The sequence below is a fragment of the Dermacentor albipictus genome, chromosome 2 (assembly GCF_038994185.2).
Source record: "Dermacentor albipictus isolate Rhodes 1998 colony chromosome 2, USDA_Dalb.pri_finalv2, whole genome shotgun sequence".
Lineage (NCBI taxonomy): Eukaryota > Metazoa > Arthropoda > Arachnida > Ixodida > Ixodidae > Dermacentor > Dermacentor albipictus.
Genome location: NC_091822.1, coordinates 14,331,762 through 14,351,235, shown reverse-complemented (window position 1 = coordinate 14,351,235; position 19,474 = coordinate 14,331,762). Strand labels below are relative to the sequence as shown.

At 48.2% G+C, this 19,474-nt stretch overlaps 1 protein-coding gene across 22 annotated transcripts in view; it reads right to left on the bottom strand.

The window, feature by feature from the left end:
* Nucleotides 1-19,474, bottom strand: part of LOC135910907 (inversin-like) — a 686,529-nt gene that overhangs the window by 124,543 nt on the left and 542,512 nt on the right. For 15 of the 22 annotated variants that reach the window (XM_070533476.1, XM_065442979.2, XM_065442973.2 and 12 more), the window contains one exon: nucleotides 11,298-11,379. The exons of the other annotated variants lie outside the window; for them this stretch is intronic. In XM_070533476.1, the coding sequence (XP_070389577.1) occupies nucleotides 11,298-11,379 (82 nt within the window). The remainder of the gene's footprint in view (nucleotides 1-11,297; nucleotides 11,380-19,474) is intronic. 22 annotated transcript variants of the gene reach the window in all.

Sequence of the window (19,474 nt, the reverse complement as noted above, 5' to 3'; positions counted from 1 at the left end):
AGAGCGTTCGGCGCTGCTCGTAACCCTACTTCTTCGCCAGCGGTGCTCTTTCAGGGTACCACTGTTACTTGGTTCACCGACGCTGAACCTCTTTCGCTGGTACCACTTCACACCGAATTTGGAAAAGACTTTGCTCTGTCTTAGGAAAAGACTATGCTTTGCCTACCACAACTGATGATCATGGTGCTGCCGCTGCTTGAACGGACATGACGAATCTCGATCTGATTGCGGTGCAGAAAGGAGACCTTTTGGCACTACTGCAAAAGCACAGCGTTTTATTTGACGTTGACTCCAAGCTTCTGGGGCGCACTTCCGTCGCTGTGCATGGCATAGAAACCGAAGACAGTTCGATTGTACGCCACCGCCCTGATCGCGTGTTTTCCGCAGAACGGAAAATCATTGCGGATAACGTTGATGACATGCTCAAAAGAGACATCATTCGGCCATCTTCCAGTTCTTGCTCATCTCCTGTTGTGTTGGTCCGCAAGAAAGAAAGCTCTGTACGATTTTGCGTCGATCACCGAACACTTAATAAGATCACGCGCAAGGACGTGTATCCGATGCCAAGAAGAGACAATGCCATTGACTCCCTCGAAGGTGTAGAATATTTCTCAAGTCTAGACTTCCAATCCACGTACTGGCAAATAGCCATGCACGAAGCGGACAAGGGCAAGACAGCCTTCCCTACACCAGACGGACTTTACGAGTTCAACGTCATGCCCTTCGGTTTATGTAATTCTCCAGCAAAATTCGAACGCATGATCGACACAGTTTTATACGGCCTTAAATGGAAGACCTGTCTGTGTTATTTAGGTGACATGGTCATTTTTATACAAATTTTTGTCAGCACCTTGAGCGTTTGGACGCAGTTTTCACATGCATTTACAACGCTCTACTCCAACTCAACACAAAGAAATGCCATTTTGCCAGGAAGAACATCACATTATTGGGCCACCTGATTAGTAAAGATGGCGTTCGACCAAATCCCAAGGTTGCTGCCGTGTTTCGCCTCCCTTGCCCTGAAACTCAAAAACAATCAAGAAGTTTCTTGAGCCTGGCATCCTTCTTCCGCCGCTTCATCAGTCATTTTGCAACCATGGCGTCGCCACTGCACAAGTTGCTGACGTCGGGTACTGCTTTCCGTTAACAGACGACTGCGAACTTTCTTTCCAAGCCCTCAAGGAAGCATTAATCAACCCCGTCTTCTGTGACTTCGATGAGAACGCGCCAGCCTGTTTGAACACCGACGCTAGTGGCCATGGGATCGGTGCTGTCCTTCTACAGCGTGATACCAGCACACGAGAGAGAGTTGTTACCTATGCCAGTCGCACATCAACGGCTGCCGCAAAGTACTACTCGATCACAGAGCAGGAATGCCTCGCAGTAGTTTGGGCCATGCAAAAGTTTCGACAAAATCTTTATGGACGCCACTTCACGGTCATAACCGACCACCACGCCTTATGCTGCAGGAGACAAACACCGTGCCGACACTCAAGGGATACACGTGCCAAGAAAAAGATCGCACGGCCACCTTAATTAGTAAACAACTAGTCGCCATAGCACACGATGAAATTCCGGACACGCGGATAGAACACATCGTGACAGAGATAATTCCAAAGAAAAAGGGAAAACAAAAAAGCACTTTTATCATAAACTTATACAGTCCACCGCGACAAAATGACGGGGATTTTCAGAAACTTTTCATAGGAGCCAGCAAACTAGCGAAATCCAACACCCTGCTTATAATGGGTGACTTTATTGCCAGGGGGCAGAGCTGGGGATATCAAAAAGACACTAAGAAGGGAACGCAAGTTAGCGACGCAGCAGAAATCACAAGCTGCACCCTTTTAACGGATGCAAACCATCCAATGCGCCTAGGCAACAGCGTTAGTCCCGACACATGCCCAGACCTGACATACGTCAAGGGAGCTAGGCAAGCCACGTGGGAGAACGTGCTGGAGAACCTGGGTAGCGACCATTTCATTATAAGAACGCAAGCGTCAGCAGAGAACATCGAGCGCAAGATAGGAACAGCCAAAATAACGGACTGGAATGCTTTTCGCAAAGAATGCAAGCACATGGAGGGGGCGATAACCTCCATAAAGGAATGGTGCAAACAACTTAAGGAAATACAGCAACAATACACCCAGGAGGTCGAAAGGTCAGAGCAAACACCGGACGTGGACTCGCGACTCCTCAGGCTATGGGAGGCAAGGCGTGGACTAACAAAAAGGTGGAAGAAACAACGACTAAATAAGAAGCTAAAGAAGAAGATAGCAAAGGTTACCAAGGAGGCAGAGGAATACGCAGCCCAACTCACACGACAAAGTTGGCAAAAGTTTAGCGACTCGCTGAATAGAACCCTCAGCACCGCAAAGACCTGGCGTATCCTCAAGGCTCTAATGGACCCAACCAAGACCAAGTCAGAAAGTAACAAGGCCATCCAAAGACTAGTACACCAATTTGAAGGGACTGAAGAAGATCTACTGGAAAAAAGTCCGTGTAAAGTGCTACGGGCAAGATAAACCCGAAGCGTACACGGAGAGATACCGAGGCGAAGAAAACCCCGACCTAGACAGACCCATCACCAGGGAGGAAGTTTTCGCAGCAGTTAAGGCATCGACCCGGAACACAGCAGCAGGTGCGGACAAGATTAGGAACGCATTAATCCGCAACCTAAGTCACATCAGTCACACAGCGGTCACACAGCTGACGAACTTCCTCAACGCACATTGGGAAGCGGGGACACTGCCAGAGGAATGGAAACATGCGGAAGTAGTTATGATCCCCAAGCCAGGGAAAAAGCTACTAGTAGAAAACCTACGGCCGATATCACTCACTTCGTGCCTTGGCAAGTTGTACGAGCGAATCGTGACAAGGAGGCTACAACAATACATGGAAGATGAAGATCTGTATCCCCACAGTATGTTCGGCTTTCGCACCAAATTATCCACCCAAGACGTCCTACTACAAATTAAAGAGGGGGTTCTAAGCAACATCCCCTACAACGGAGAAAACATAATAATGGCACTCGATGTCAAAGGAGCATTCGACAACGTCAGCCACGCGGCCATCCTCAAGGGACTGGACGATCTCAATAGCGGACGAAGAATCCACGGCTACGTGACAGCGTTCCTATCAAACAGAACAGCCACGGTGGGGTTAGGAGACCTGCGGACAGACAAGTTCTACACGCCTAACAAAGGAACCCCGCAGGGATCCGTGATCTCACCGATCCTTTTCAACATTCCAATGATTGGGATAGCCCGTAAGCTGGAAGGGATCGACGGCATACATCACGCCATTTATGCCGACGATATCACCATCTGGACTAACCAAGGCTCGCTCAGCCAAAAAGAAGAACGACTACAAGCCGCAGCAACATGCGTGGAGGAATGTGTTAGGGAAAGAGGCCTCGCCTGCTCGACGGAGAAGTCAGAGCTCCTGCGAGTCAGAAGAGGAAAACGCTCGGAAGAACAAATCAGCGTCACCCTAGAAGGACAAAAAATACCAGAAAAAGAAGCCGTCAGGATTCTGGGAATGTGGGTGCAGAGCAATCAACACTGCACACACACCATAAACATACTCAAGCAAGCGACGGCACAGGTGGCACGTATGATCAGCCGCGTCTCGCAAAAAAAGAAGTGGCATGAAGGAGGAAGATACGGTCACGTTGCTTAAGAGCCTCATAATCAGCCGGATTACGTACGCCCTCCCATATTACTACACAAACAAAGGCGAACGGGACCAGGCCGACGCCATCATAAGGAAAGCGTTTAAAACAGCGCTTCACCTGCTGGCCAACACCTCGACAGAGAAGCTGCTGGCCCTCGGACTCCACAACACGTTCGAGGAGCTCAAAGAAGCACAATTAGGGTCGCAGCTACTCAGACTCCAGCAGACTACCACGGGCAGAGAGCTCCTAAAAAAACTGGGGCATAAAGAAATTGAGAGGGAAGAACAAAGAACGGCAAACCTACCCGATGAGTATCGCAGTACCATCAAAGTAGGGTCCCTGCCAAGAAACATGGACCCGAATTTACACACAGCCAGGCGGAACGCTAGGGCAAAGTATGTAGAAAAATACCTAGGAACCAAGGCGAACACGGTATACACGGACGCCGCGGTATATCCTCGAGAACGAAGGGAAAAAGAACAAAGAGTCGTCGCGGCAGTAATAGGCTCGGACTATAGGGAAATCGCTTGCGCGTCGGCACGGGATAGTACGGTAACCGAGGGAGAGGAAATGTCTGTTGCTCTAGCAGCTGTGGAGGGCTACCGCACAAATAGATCCCTTATAATTCTAACAGACTCCAAGGAAGCATGTCGAAACTACATTAACGGCAGAATTGGTCTAAAAGCGCTCCAAATCTTCCTCCGCGCTGGCCAACAGAATAAACACATTAGACACACCATCTTTTGGGTACCGGGGCACACTGAGATTGAGGGCAACCAAATGGTCGATAGGATCGCTCGCGAGCATACAAACCGAGCGGGCCTAAACAGAGATCCTGAGGACATCATGACAGTGATCCCAACGTACTCTGACATACTAAATTAACATAGAGGGACGAGGATCAGATATCCCCCACCTCACAATACACTCACTCAAGAACAGGCAGTTTACTGGCGAAAGCTGCAGACAGGAACTTTCCCAAATTTACATAAACTACACAAAAAGTTCCCAGGTCAATACAGGGACACATGCCCGTGGTGTGGCGCAATACCCACAATTTATCACATCACATGGGAGTGTAATACGAATAAGGCATTCCACAAAATAGAAAATCCGAGTGCGGAGCCGTGAGAGAGCGTGCTCTCCAGCGGCGACCCTAGCCTCCAACGGAGGCTGGTGGATCATGCCCGACGAGCAGCCACGCTCAGTGGTGCCCAGGAATAGGGGCGCCAACCATGCAGGCCGGAGATGGGCATCAACCATTAGAAGATGTAGACATCCGGCCAGACCGCTAAATTACTCTTTCTAGGGCAATAAAGTTTACTTCCTCCTCCTCCTCCTCGACAGTACGCCACCGCCCTGATCACGTGTTTTCCGCAGAACGGAAAATCATTGCGGATAACGTTGATGACATGCTCAAAAGAGACATCATTCGGCCATCTTCCAGTTCTTGCTCATCTCCTGTTGTGTTGGTCCGCAAGAAAGAAAGCTCTGTACGATTTTGCGTCGATCACCGAACACTTAATAAGATCACGCGCAAGGACGTATATCCGATGCCAAGAAGAGACAATGCCATTGACTCCCTCCAAGGTGCAGACTATTTCTCAAGTCCAGACTTCCAATCCGCGTACTGGCAAATACCCATGCACGAAGCGGACAAGGGCAAGACAGCCTTCCCTACACCAGACGGACTTTACGAGTTCAACGTCATGCCCTTCGGTTTATGTAATTCTCCTGCAACATTCGAACGCATGATCGACACAGTTTTATACGGCCATAAATGGAAGACCTGTCTGTGTTATTTAGGTGACATGGTCATTTTTATACAAATTTTTGTCAGCACCTTGAGCGTTTGGACGCAGTTTTCACATGCATTTACAACGCTCTACTCCAACTCAACCCAAAGAAATGCCATTTTGCCAGGAAGAACATCACATTATTGGGCCACCTGATTAGTAAAGATGGCGTTCGACCAAATCCCAAGGTTGCTGCCATGTTTCGCCTCCCTTGCCCTGAAACTCAAAAACAATTAAGAAGTTTCTTGAGCCTGGCATCCTTCTTCCGCCACTTCATCAGTCATTTTGCAACCATGGCGTCGCCACTGCACAAGTTGCTGACGTCGGCTACTGCTTTCCGTTTGACAGACGACTGCGAACTTTCTTTCCAAGCCCTCAAGGAACCATTAATCAGCCTCGTCTTCTGTGACTTCGATGAGAACGCGCCAGCCTGTTTGAACACCGACGCTAGTGGCCATGGGATCGGTGCTGTCCTTCTACAGCGTGATACCAGCACACGAGAGAGAGTTGTTACCTATGCCAGTCGCACAACAACGGCTGCCGCAAAGTACTACTCGATCACAGAGCAGGAATGCCTCGCAGTAGTTTGGGCCATGAAAAAGTTTCGACAAAATCTTTATGGACGCCACTTCACGGTCATAACCGACCACCACGCCTTATGCTGGTTGTCATCAATGAAAAATTTGACTGGACGCCTTGGTCGCTTGGTGTCCCGATTACGAGTACGATTTTGACATTGTTGCAAGTCTGGGAAAAAGCATCAAGATGCCGACGCTCTCTCTCGCTGCCCCCTGTTACTATAATCTTCGAGCACATCTCTCCATCGCTCGCCACTTGATGATGAGACTAAGTCTCCACTTCCTTTATTACCCCTAGCGGTAACTGGCACGTTATCTTCCAATCGCGTCCCTCAGCTCGCCTCGCGTCAACGTTCTGATTCCTACTGCAACAGCATTATCCAACGCCTGTGCGGAACTACTGCTGCACCAAATGTCAGATTATGTAGACAACTGCGACTATTTAAGCTCGACAACGATGTGCTGCACCACTACACTTACAACTCCGACGGACACCGCTGGGTAGCTGTTCTTCCACTTTCGCTTCGCACACAAGTCCTTGAAGCCTTTCAGGACGACCCATGTGATGCCCATTTGGTTTCCAGAAAACATACCACCACGTTAGGAGCCATTTCTTTTACCCAGGCGTGTCTACCTTTGTGGCCAAGTACGTCACTTCTTGCGTCGAATGTCAACGGCGGAAACGACCAACGTCGCCTCCTGCTGGCCTTTTACAGCCCATCCCATGACCCGAGAGACCCTATGCCATCGTTGGGATAAACCTAGTCGGCCCTCTGCCCATAACGCCGACTGATCATCCATGGCTCGTTACAGCTGTTGACCATCTCACACGTTACGCAGAGACCGCTCCTCTACGCTCTAGTTCGGCCTCAGACGTTGCCGACTTCTTTCTGGATGCTATTGTGCAGCGTCATGGTGCACCTCTTGTACTGTTAAGTGACCGCGGCAAAACTTTCATGTCAACAATGATCGAATAAGTGCTCGAAGCTTGTGGCCCAATTCAAAAGACGACATCCGCATATCACCCTCAAACAAATGGCTTAAAAGAGCGATTTCATCGCGCACTAACAGATATGATATCAATGTATATCGGGCCAAACCACGACAACTGCGACAAGCGTTTACCTTTTGTGATGTTTGCTTACCACACCGCTACGAACAACAATGAACTACACAATACTCACCTTTCTACCTAGTATACGTCCGTTCAGCGACATTCAACATAGACGCCGCTTTCTTCAACGCCCCAACTAACACTTTGGCCAGTACACCCGAACAGTGCGTCTCGAGACTTGAGGAATGCGTTCAACGTGCTCGATTCAACACAGAAGTCAGTCAGCAAGATCGCAAGCAACGTTACATCTCTCGTCGCGACGTCTCCTTTCGTCCTGGAGAGGAAGTGCTCCTTTGGACGCCCATTCAGCCACCCGGTTTCTGTGACAAGTTTAAATCCCGCTTCCTTGAACCTTACATTATTAATGAACAAACATCCCCCGTGAACTATCGCGTTACTCACGTAGACATTTCTTCGGACCATCGTGATCGTGGTTCCAATGTCGTTCACGTTACGCGTCTCAGACGATTCGTTCGGCGTTTCCCTCCTGCCTAAGTCACGGCCAGGCTGGCCGCTTGCGCGCGCGGGGAAGGTAGTGTGACCATTATTCATACGCTTCGTATTCTCATCTGTACAGACTCATCAGCACCATTTTGGGGCCTGGTGGTGGGGCGCTCACTCGGCAGAATGATGCAGAGTCTGACTGCCCCTAAACCTTGTCGCACAATATATATATATATATATATATATATATATATATATATATATATTAGCAGTCCCAGCTACAATACTATTTAGTGATATCGGGCTCTACAACGACGACAAAGTGAAATAAACTAGATGTTTTACAAAAGAGCGCTGTTCGGGCTCTAGAATGCATCGGCTTCAATGATACCATACTTCCATATAAAATGAGGTATAAATTAGTTCCACCAGATCTTCTTTATGCAGAAAAACTCTCACTTCATATGTTCACGCTGCAATGGGTGCACTATAATGGGCGCAAATTAAAGCAAACTGAGAAACTTTTTAGTCTATCTATCTTCAAACAACCACAGACCGCAACTTTCGTGTGGTTAACTATAAGCTACCACAGATTAGAACTAATTATGGGATGCAAAGCTTGAGGTATAAAATTCCAAAGCTCCTAAATGAAAAAAAGGAAACGTTAGACATAATAAAACCATCGCCCTCAATAAAATTGCATAAAAGAATTATATGTAACCAAACATAGCTCGTTGGTGCGATGTGCGGTTTTCTTGCGAATTCTGTGTGCTGATACTAATTGCGTTCTAAATGCTTATTCATGCCATTTTGAGCCCAATAAATAGTGTAGCGTTTTTATACGTGACACACAGTAAAGAACTATGTCTCTTTTTGTTTCCTGATTCCTGTGTTTGCTCCCGAATGTCTCCGCACACAAGTCAGCTGAGTTGCGAATCGTGACGTTAAGAACTGAAATAGCAGTACTACAAATATGATTAATTACGTTTTTTTTTATTCACCCAAACTGTGTTGCTCATGCTGTTTTCATAGTTGCACATGGTGAGCTTCCTTTTCTTAGCTTGCAGTGCAAATCGTTTTTCTCGAACTTGCCTCATGAATTTCTTGTTCAACTCCGCCCCCCTTCTTTTTCTCTTTTCTCCTTATTCTTACGATGTTGATTGCTTGGCTGGAGCGCATATTGTACAGGAGTCATGGGCTCAGTCAGGCGCATGCTGGTTTTCTGGTTTCTGGTTTTCTGTAAGCAAACTGGAGAATTTGTGAAGAATATATATATATATATATATATATATATATATATATATATATATATATACAGTCATATCATAGGGGAAATTACTTGTGCTCAATAAATTAAAGAAAGAAACGATAAATTAATGGAAATGAAAGTGGATGAAAAAACAACTTGCCGCAGGTGGGAAGCGAACCCACGACCTTCGCAGTGTTGGCTTCTCATGATATCCTTAATCCACCGAGGCACAATAACCGTCCAAATCGTAGGAGCAACGTCGTCCTCCTCTTTCTACACTCCCGTTCGGCGCGTATTTTCCTTGCAGTCACCCTTTGTGACATTCCTCCTGTCCCAGACGAAGCCCTCCGGGCGAGTCACTCTTGCTTCCGGCGTGCGAACGGCTTCAGGAGGACAACATGCGTCACCTCCATCTTGCGTGTACAGCTGCCATTGGAAGTGAGACGTGTAAACGTGTAGTTCACCTCCCTTAGACGATCGAGGATAACGAACGGCCCCGCATAATGGGCGAGCAGCTTTTGGCTCAAGCCACATCTGGGTATTGGACTCCACAGCGACACGAGGTCGCCAGGAACATACGCACACGCTGGTGGTGACTGTCGTAGCGTGTTTTAGAGTGGCCTTGCGCGGCCAATGTACGTAAGCGAGCAAGTCGACGACGACACAAAACAGTCTGCGCCATAGACAAATCGTCACGGATAACAAAAGAAGTAATCGTGTCGGGCGTATGACGAGGTGGGCGCGCATAAAGAAGGCAGAAAGGGCTGAAACCGGTCGTTTCGTGTTTCGCAGAGTTGAAAGCGTACGTCACGAACGGTAATACTTCATCCAAGTTCTTGCGGTCCGAAGCGACGTATATTCATAGCATGTTCATCAATGTTCGGTTTGTGCACTCGGTGAGCCCATTAGTTTATGGATGATAAGCTGTTGAGTGTCGGAACGTGCAGGCGCACGAACGCAGTAATTCTTGCACAATATCGGCAATAAATAGGCGATCACGGTCATTTATTATTACGAGAGGCAGCCTGTGTCCAAGTGTGATTGAATGCACCAAAAACTGGAAAACCTGGGCTGCAGTGGCGGAGGATACAGCGGCCGTCTCACAATGCCGCGTAGTCAGCACACACAATGATCCACCTCTTGAAGAACGCGAAACAGTCCGATCAGGTCTATGCCGACTTTTTGAAAAGGGGAACTGGGGGGCTTTACTGGCTGCCGGTGACCGACTGGAGCTGAGGTAGGTCGCTTGTAGCTCTGGCACTGCGTACAACAACTGGCCACATAGGTGTCAAGTGTTTTGCGCAGTTGAGGCAAGTAGAATGTTTGGTACGACTAAGTGTTCGCGCGGTCCCTAAGTGACCTGAGGTCGGGTAATCGTGCGTAATCCGCCGAACAGATGTGTACAGAGATTCCGGATCCACTAGTAGGAAGCAGGCGCCCGTCGTTGAGAAGTTCCTCTTGTAATGAAGACCATCTAGGACGCAAAATCGACCTGAGGTTTTAGGCCTTTGTGTGACAGAGAAAAGAGCGTTCAAGCTTGGGTCCCTGCGCTGATCTGCAGTGAATGTCAAGGCATCGGGAAAGTCAGGCGAAAGGGAAGCGATAAGGTGATTGAAGTTGTCGGCTTCGCAATCCGTCGTACGTAGCGGCACCCTAGAAAGGCAGTCCGCGTCCGCGTGTCGACGGCCACTCTTGTACGAAATGGTGTACGCATATTCGTGTAGACGAAGGGCCCATCGCGCGAGGCGACAGGACGGGTCACGAAGACTGACCAGCCAGCGCAGAGAATGGTGGTCTATGATGATGGTGAACGAGCGACCATAGACGAACGAGCGAAACCGCTGTACGGGAAATACTACTGTTAGACATTCTTCTTCCGTCACAGAGTAGTTCCATTCAGGCTTGCTTACAGAACGGCTTGCGTACGCTACCACATGTTCGTTGATCTTAGAGCGCTGAACGAGGGCGGCAGCGATTCGCACACCCTGGTGGAAAATGTAACGCCGCATCGGAGGAGCGTAGAAGAGAGAGAAGCGGCATGACGGTTTTAGTTGATCGGCTGTTTCGGACCATCCCATGTCTGCTCTACCCTTTTCACTGTAAGTAAATCGATTCTACGTTTGAAACAACATATATATATATATATATATATATATATATATATATATATATATATATATATATATATATATATATATATCGAATGTTTTTGAGTACTTGCATTGGTTATGTTTTTCGCGCTGTGTTATTTTTGTGCATGGATGTCCGCATCACCCCACCAGATCCCTTTAAGACTGAATTTACTACATTGATGATATATAATAGCGCTCGAGCTTCCTTTATATACCTGGCCCACCTATTCCGTAGTTCAACTAAGCGAACAACCACGGCATTTCCAAAGAAAATGATGAGCAACGCTTTCTGCATTAAAGAAGCAAACCTTGGCCATTGCGCTGCGGGGTGGGGCTGTCCGGTGCCGTAACTGCCAGACTTCTCTGCTTTCTCCACTTGCGGAACCATTTCTGCCAAAGACGAGGAAGACAATAATTGCATTAAACATGCTACATGTGGAAATGTTGCTGTTTCTGAAAGGATGTCTAAAATTTTTATTTTCACCCTGGTCAAAAAACATGCAAATGATAAAATATAACCACGCCGCGACTTTCACATACTTGCACGTCTTTGTATGAGCTGATGGACATGATTCAACGAAAAAATTGCCATCCGCCTCACTGTAGCACGCAGCTACAAAGGAAACCCATAAGTGCTTCTCAGAAAGAAAGCTTCGCAATTGACGAAACGTTGCTGGTGATGGTCCGGGGATGGAGTCGAGGCCCAACGGCTTCCCGGGGTGGCCGCTCCGCCAGCTGAGCTAATCAAGGGGTGGACCCTAATATACAACGGCAAATTTCAGCCGCGCTCTCTATCAGTCGCACAACGAGCATTTGCGGTTGTTCTGTTCAAAATTAGTACATCGCGGAAGTATCAATTACACTTTCGATGCTGCGTGTCGCTAGATCTAAGTGATACTCGGTAAGTAACAACTAGCATGCGTGATTGCATGAACAGTATAAACAATTTTTCCGGTATGCAGTTTTCTCTCATCCCATCGATCGGTTTCATGGCGAGTAAAGTGGGCAGACTCCAGTGCAACACAACACTGGGCCAATACCGAAGATGATGTAAATATATATGGCGACTACACGGTGGAGACAACCGCCAGTGCACAATATGTGCCTTCGCAATGGTTCGTTTGTAAGGCATCCGATCCTACAGGCAGTGCAATCCTGATAGCACTATCACATTACACTGTAAAAAATTTCCGTCAATATACGAGGAATTGCAGGTAAAAATACGGAAAGTATGTCGTATTTCAGAAATACGACAAAAGCTTCCGTTAATACACGGTAGGTGCTCCCCGTTTTAAGTTTCACGGACATATCACTGTTACAATACAATAGCTACACTGTCTTGCACGAAACAGACAGAATCCCGTATTTGTGTTATACGAACATCGATATTTATGCGAGGAAAACTATACACGCTGTCAGAATGAGCACTTGTACTCACAAAGTTTCATCTAGCAATATTTTATTCAACACGCAAGCTGTACGCATTATGAAGATACGTACAAAATATGAGAGCTGGCCTTCTACCAAAAGGTGCAATAACAGATCACATAAATATACATACGCATCCTCTATTCCGTTCGCAGTTTGCCGCGCATACGGGCTTTGGAACGGTGATAATATGCGCAAATGTACGCGTGTGTTTGCAATGTTCTTAAATTAAGCGCTTTGTAGGTAATAATACAGCTTATGTTTAACTGAACGAACAGCCATGGGCATACGTGCCCTTGTGAACAAACTTGCGGTGCTCAGGTGCTGGTGCACTGCACTGGGAATGACAGTGGTGCTCTGCGCCAAAAATTATGCACACTATAAATCGGTACCGAAACGCAGGGAGTGAAATAATGACCGTAACTGCGTTTACATTTAGCAACAAATGGTATCGAAGGGAACTGATGGAGTATAGATCCAAGTACAACGGGCGGATGAAATTTTCGAATGCGGGAATCAATTAACCCAAGAGGGAACGGGATTTGCTGAACTGTAATGTAGTTCGTTTAACTCATTCCCAAAATATTTACAAAATAGCTCGTCTCTGTCAATAACTGTCCATTCGTTGACATACAACGATTACGCATAATTTTCACTGCTCATGTGTTGTCAATTCCTGCGGTAAGATGTAATCGCAAACAGGTGGCGCTTCATCTCAAAACAAGACCGGTGAGCGCGCACATGCTTGTACGGCAGAATAAAGATCGCGAACATGCACCGGCATGTGTGCAAACTGAGGGATGGTGACTGAAGACAAAGGACCTGGTGCTATGCTAGTACTATGTGTACCGTCGAAAAGAAAAAGGGAACAAAGAACGCCCAGTGTCAAGTTCAATTCAGCCTCTTAGAGACGTAACAATTCGAGCTTTATTTTTTTTTTTTGACCCAGCACACAACACCATTTGTTCCATGTGCTTTATCCATGGGTAAATGTCATGACACAAATCATTATTTACCCGTTCATTACATGCACCAACCACCCCAAATTATAGCTCTACTCTAGAGGTTATTGACGCATCGCAATGCACTGCACTGCAACACTGGCGTTTGCTATCCCCAGTTGCAAACCATCTGGTTGACCTCCCGTGCCTTTCTTCTTGCATTCTCTATCTCTTCGTATAAAATGCAATATCTTGTGGGAGAGAAAGCGTTCTCCTCTTTCAGAATTCAATTATTTGTCAAGCAATTATTTTACTGTTTCAGCAGCTAGAGCAGAAATGCAAAAACGAAACTGATTCTGTTTCCTTCTCCGTGCTCCAAGAGTTCGGCACCAGGGCGTCCAGGAGCTCCGACGGCGCGCTGGGGCGAGCGAGCGGCCGCTAGGGGCAGCACGTGTTCAGGAGGCACTGTTCTCCGCCAATCCGCCTTTTCCTTCTGCCGCACGCCACTGAAAACATTTCGGAAGGGCACCGGGGGTTTCTCGCGCCGACTTCTGCACCTGCGCCTGTGCGCGTTGGCTGTGTGTTCCCTGGATTGCGAATCATTATTAATGGATTTTTTGGCGCAGCATGTCGTTCCTGGAGGCCATGTAGCACTCACCCGTCTACTGGATGAGCAGGCCTGAGTGCGCTGTTGTGAAAACAGTGCGGTCGATAAAGGCATGCTGAGTCGCGTTGTCCGATACGGATGCTTTGGAGTTTGCTGTCGCTGATTTCTGCGCTTGGAGCTTGCTCTTTGCATTCTTTTTACACGTTATTTACACAGTTGACATATTCAAGTCTTCGAAGCGTGCGTTTTATTGCACTGACATCTACAGCCACAGATCGTTGTTATTGTGAAATATTGGAGAAAAACTGCATCGCTGATATGAAATATCAAAACGTAGTAACACACACATATCTGCGCATATGCACCGTGTTGTTCCACCCTTAGAGGACTCAATATGAGCGGCCAAACCACTTAAAGAACGACAACTGTGATCCAGATAGAGATATTACGGGCTCTTAGTTTATTACTGATTCTCGCTTTCCTTTAAGCCCTTCATACTCGCAATTTACGCGTGCTATAAAGTATTATTAGAGAAAGCTGTGCTCGCATAAGTGCTCATTTATAGGTCATGTTGTTCCCTCGCGAAAACGCGGATGCCATAGCTAACACCGTTGGTAACTGAGCTAGGTGGTTCTTTATGCTGCTGTTTTCCGTTCGATGCAGAGGTAAACAGTGCATCTCTGAAATTGAGAAACGTGTCAGCATACCGACACGTACAGACCCGCCCATCTCCGTAGCGAATGCGAGCAGCAGCCTACGGGTACGGTGGCGTACAGATGTTGGCACAGCGCTGTGTCGCTGCTTGCTGCTTATTGTGTACGCGCCATGCAGTGTAGTTGATTTCAAATGGATAAGGTCATAATTGAACTATAAAAGCAGTTCCCATCTTCGTAACTGCTTACATTTGAGCTCAGGTCCACCGGTATACTTATAGGGCGCTCACGAACTTGACGGCGCAAGGCTTAAAGGGACACTAAAGGCAAATATTAGGTGACCGTGAAGTAATAGATAAGTGCTCCATAATCTCCAACAGCCCTCGCCCTCCTCCAAAAGGGCGGGTCATCTACGGTGACGTCGAACGGTGACGTCGAACGATGACTGGACGAACGTTTCCGTCCACTGGGACTCAAGGGGGGACCAAGGGCTTATAAGCAGCGTTTGCCGGCTGCTAGAGGATGCTCGTCGTCGGGAGCTGAGTGCTCGTTGTCATGCTAGAATTGTACTCGTGAGCTGTGTGCTCGTAAGCTGTTTGCTGTATGCGTCGTCTTGCGTGCTCCTTATGGGAGTCACGCTAGACTGGGGATATATGTCTTGTCCAAAATGTTAATATGTAAATAAATCCTGTTCACCGAGTTCATCTCTACGACCTTCAACGCCTTCAAATGGCGGCAGCGGCGAGATCGTCCGATGAATCCAAATAACTGGTGGCAGCGGTGGGATTGGCCTACGGCTCGTAAATCGGTCTACGACTCGGAGACAGCAACGGCAGCTGACGGACGTTGGCACATGGTGACCGACCGGTATCCTGATCAAGTTGGAGGCGACTTGGGATTGATCACCTCTTGCAACTGACTGGGTACGGCGGAGAAGGACTGGTGATACGGTGCTGCTTCAGTGGGTAAGCGTTTGGGTTTGGCTGTAAGATTGAGGAGGCTTCAATTTAACTGTGTTTTTGGATTTAATTCATTGGGGATCTTTTACTTGTATTTTGATTTGCGTGGGTATCGCAGCAAGTATTGTGTGACAGCAGAGCCAAAGCTTAAAGTAGCGACTAAGGTACTGATGTGTTTGACAGGAGCTGACCTCTTGTGGTTGTGTGAAGAGCTCGAGGTAGACGTAGAGAAGTACTTGACGGAAGCAGAAATTCGGAAAACCATTCTCGCAAGTAGCAATGATTTGAAACTAATCGAAAACCTAGGTAACCGAATTCGAAGAAAAAGACAGGAACAGGAATCAATTAAGCAAGAATGCCAAGAGCGCGAGCGAAACGCCAAGAGCGTGACCAAAAACGGCAGCAGGTTGAAAAGGAAATTGCAGAAGTGAAGGAACACATACAAAATTTGCAGCAGGTAAACGCACGAGGTCAACAGCGGCTTGAGGAATCTGTAGGCTGGACGCAGTGAAAGTGGGAGGAAGTAGACAGCAGATTTCAGTCGAAAGCCGAGGAAAGTAGCACCTGCGAGATTAGCAGCACGTTCATAAGTGAACTCGAAGTGCTAGCAGTTAACGATGCCTTAGTGGCAGCAGAGGCTGTTGAAGGCCATAGTGAAAGCGACGAGGTGCTGTGCCAACAGAGGACTGTAGAGACAGCTAGGCCAGCTGCGAACAAATTGGCACAGTCACCGCGTGTGTGCGTTGCATGTAAAGTTGACGAGGTTGCTAGCGAAGTAGAGAATACTGCGGACTTGAGAGACGCGAGCACCCATGTCGAGTCAGATCTGTGTGCCAAAGTGATGTGCGAGCTGGACGATGCAGTTGAGAGTAGTTCTCAGGATGGCGAGCTCCGTAGCTCAAGTGAAGACAACTGCATTGTTCACGGATCGGTGCGGCTCTCCGCCAGTCTAGTTAGCCAAGAGAGGGGTGATTTAGTTATTAATCACTAAGAATGTGCGGGTAAGAGACCGATCCGGGCCGACGAAATGTGTAACGGCTAGCACGAGGCGCGAGAAGACGGCATGAAAGGAAATGCAAAGAGAAAGCGCCGAGAAGATAGGAATGCGGTGACTAATGTAGCGCCGCCAAAGGCGGCGAGAGACCCAAAAGGGCAGGGCGCGAGGAAAAGAAAGGTGCGGTCGTCACGGAAGATGTTGACGCATCAAACACGTTCGAGCCACCGGTCAAAGGGGGACCCAGAAGCATGTTCTCCACGGACGCGGACAAAGGGCACGGGGGAGTTCAATTCCTCGTCGTTCCGTAGTTCTTTTCGAAGCTCAGCGTGTAGTGCGAGGGAGCGCAAGGTGGCAAGACGAATCGAGGACAGGAGTAGCGACGCGGTCAGTCGAGGTCATGTTGAAAGCGGGGCGCGGGGACGCAAATTGGCAGGAGACCGTAACGTCTTGGGGTAGCTGATAGTGAGTCCGCCCTTTTGTTCTCTCGGCAGCCAGAGTAGCTTTCGAACCGAGACCACCACGAGTACGGCTCAAAGTATGAGTGAGACGTAAACGTTTGGCACGGGAGGCCAAGAGAGCTTCCGTAGAAGTAAAACGTTTTGTTTTGTTTTATTTTTTGAGCATCGGATAATTTTCGCGATTTAAGTTTCTTTCAATATGTAAAAGCATGAGCTTTGTTTATGTTTTGTTTGAGAAGCTCGGAGATTTGAAAGACGCGTTTTTTCGTAAACATGTAGTATCGCGAGGTGTTCATTAATAAGTAGATAGGCTTTCTTTTTGTGTGTGTGAGTAACCTGAGTGTCAAGGTTATCGTTGAGAGGCCTATCGTAACGCGCGTGTGTGTTATTTAACCTTCTTTTTTATGTGTTTTTTATTTTCTAAGGTTGAGCGCGTAGGTATTCAGTAAGTGCGTGATTTGCACTGAGAAGAGCTCTTAGGTCCATTAGCGCGTGTCCTGTGCGGACGGAAGGAAGCAGAATGTTTATGACTGGGTTGCTCGTGTGTCTCGAGGGCAGCCGTATTCTGACTTCTCTAGTACGCGTGCGTAGAGCTAGTTAGTAGAAGACACATTTGTTTAAAGGTTCCTCTATGTTGCGTAGGTTACGCAAGTTTGGTTGTTTGTTTAAGGAACGTGTCCTGTGTGGATAAAAGGAACAAATGTCAGTAAGCGACGCAAGTACGCGTTCTGAATAGAGACCACAAAGCTAGCGCGATTGTATTTACGTACCTGTGGAGTTGGCCAGACGGTTCAGTGGCAGCAGTACATGAGATAAGTACGCCACTGTGATAGGATAAGCACAGGCTGTTCGTGAACGTAGGCTGCTTAAGTTATGTTTGGGTATTGGTGTTTGAGAGCCTTCACTTTACTTCTGCGTAAACCTTTACTCTTGTCCAGCGCGACGGTCGGGTTTGGTCGAACTCAAGAGGAACGTGAACGCTCGCTTTGGCGGCACAAAAGTTTGTGGCAAAATTTGGGGTTTCCCAGTTGAGTGACTTGCATTGAAATTTTGATAGGAGGCCTGGCGGGTTAACAGCTAATTCCGGGCGTTTGAACGTTGAGCGGTATTGTGTTGCCGGGATCGACTCTTCTGTGCCAGTTGTTGTGAGATGGTTGAAGGCATTCCAATTGCGCAGGGGTTGCAGAGAGCAATGCCATCGTCTTGCTCGCCAGCCATTCTCTTACTGCCCAGCGGTTGCCAGCACTGGCCAGGCGAGATTTTCCGGGCCATGGAGGAGCTGTTAGGAATGGCCGGACGGGGTGGCAACGTACCAGCTTTCAGTCCACTGCACGTGTTCCAATCCAACCAGACGGGGTGCACTTCAGACAACTGCGGATGACCGGCAGCCACGTGACGCGGGGTCAGCTCAGGAATGTGGTACTCGGCCGCGCCACCTGGGACAAAGCAGAGTTCTACGAAGCCCTCTGACGTCGGCTTTGGACCTTTACACCTGTGTGTATGTGCGGCACGTGTATGTGAGTCATCATCCTCCTCCAACAGCCCTCGCGCTCCTCCAAAAGGCCGGGTCATCTACGGTCACGTTGAACGGTGACGTCGAACGATGACTGGACGAACGTTTCCGTCCACTGGGACTCAAGGGGGGACCAAGGGCTTATAAGCAGCGTTTGCCGGCTGCTAGAGGATGCTCGTCGTCGGGAGCTGAGTGCTCGTTGTCATGCTAGAAATGTACTCGTGGCTGTGTGCTCGTAAGCTGTTTGCTGTATGCGTCGTCTTGCGTGCTCCATATGGGAGTAACGCTAGACTGGCGATATATGTCTTGTCCAAAATGTTAATTTGTAAATAAATCCTGTTCGCCGAGTTTATCTCTACGACCTTCAACTCCTTCAAATGGTGGCAGCGGCGAGATCGTCCGACGAATCCCAATACTATGGAGCAGCGGCACAAGCATGGATAATTTACGAGCTCTTAAGCACCCCTACCGAAATATATGCCATTTTCCACTATTTAGACGCCTAAGGTTTCCTGCCACCTACTGTCAAAATAGCGTCTTCGAGCAGGCGGCGCGCTGCGCTCGCCGCATCCCAGAGCGCACCGGTTGCGCTTGCTGCGAATTGTTGCTCCGCATGGGGGCGGGCCCCTTAGAGGGCAACCCCGGCCACTTGTCGATGCCAACGGAGTTCGATGAAATTCGCTGGGTACGTTCCTCTGAACACTTCCATCATGTCGTAAAAAAGCAGGTATGAGAGTTGCGCACATTTTTTACGAGTGAATTTAATTAATTGCCTCGAACACCCTACCTTGCCACCACCTCAGTGCCACCACCTCACCACTACCTTGCCTCCACCTCAGGCCACATTTGCGTGACGTCAGGAATGTTCCATGCAGAGCATGCCGGGATCATGCTGACGAAAGCAATGAGAGCGTCGAGGTTGTCGACGA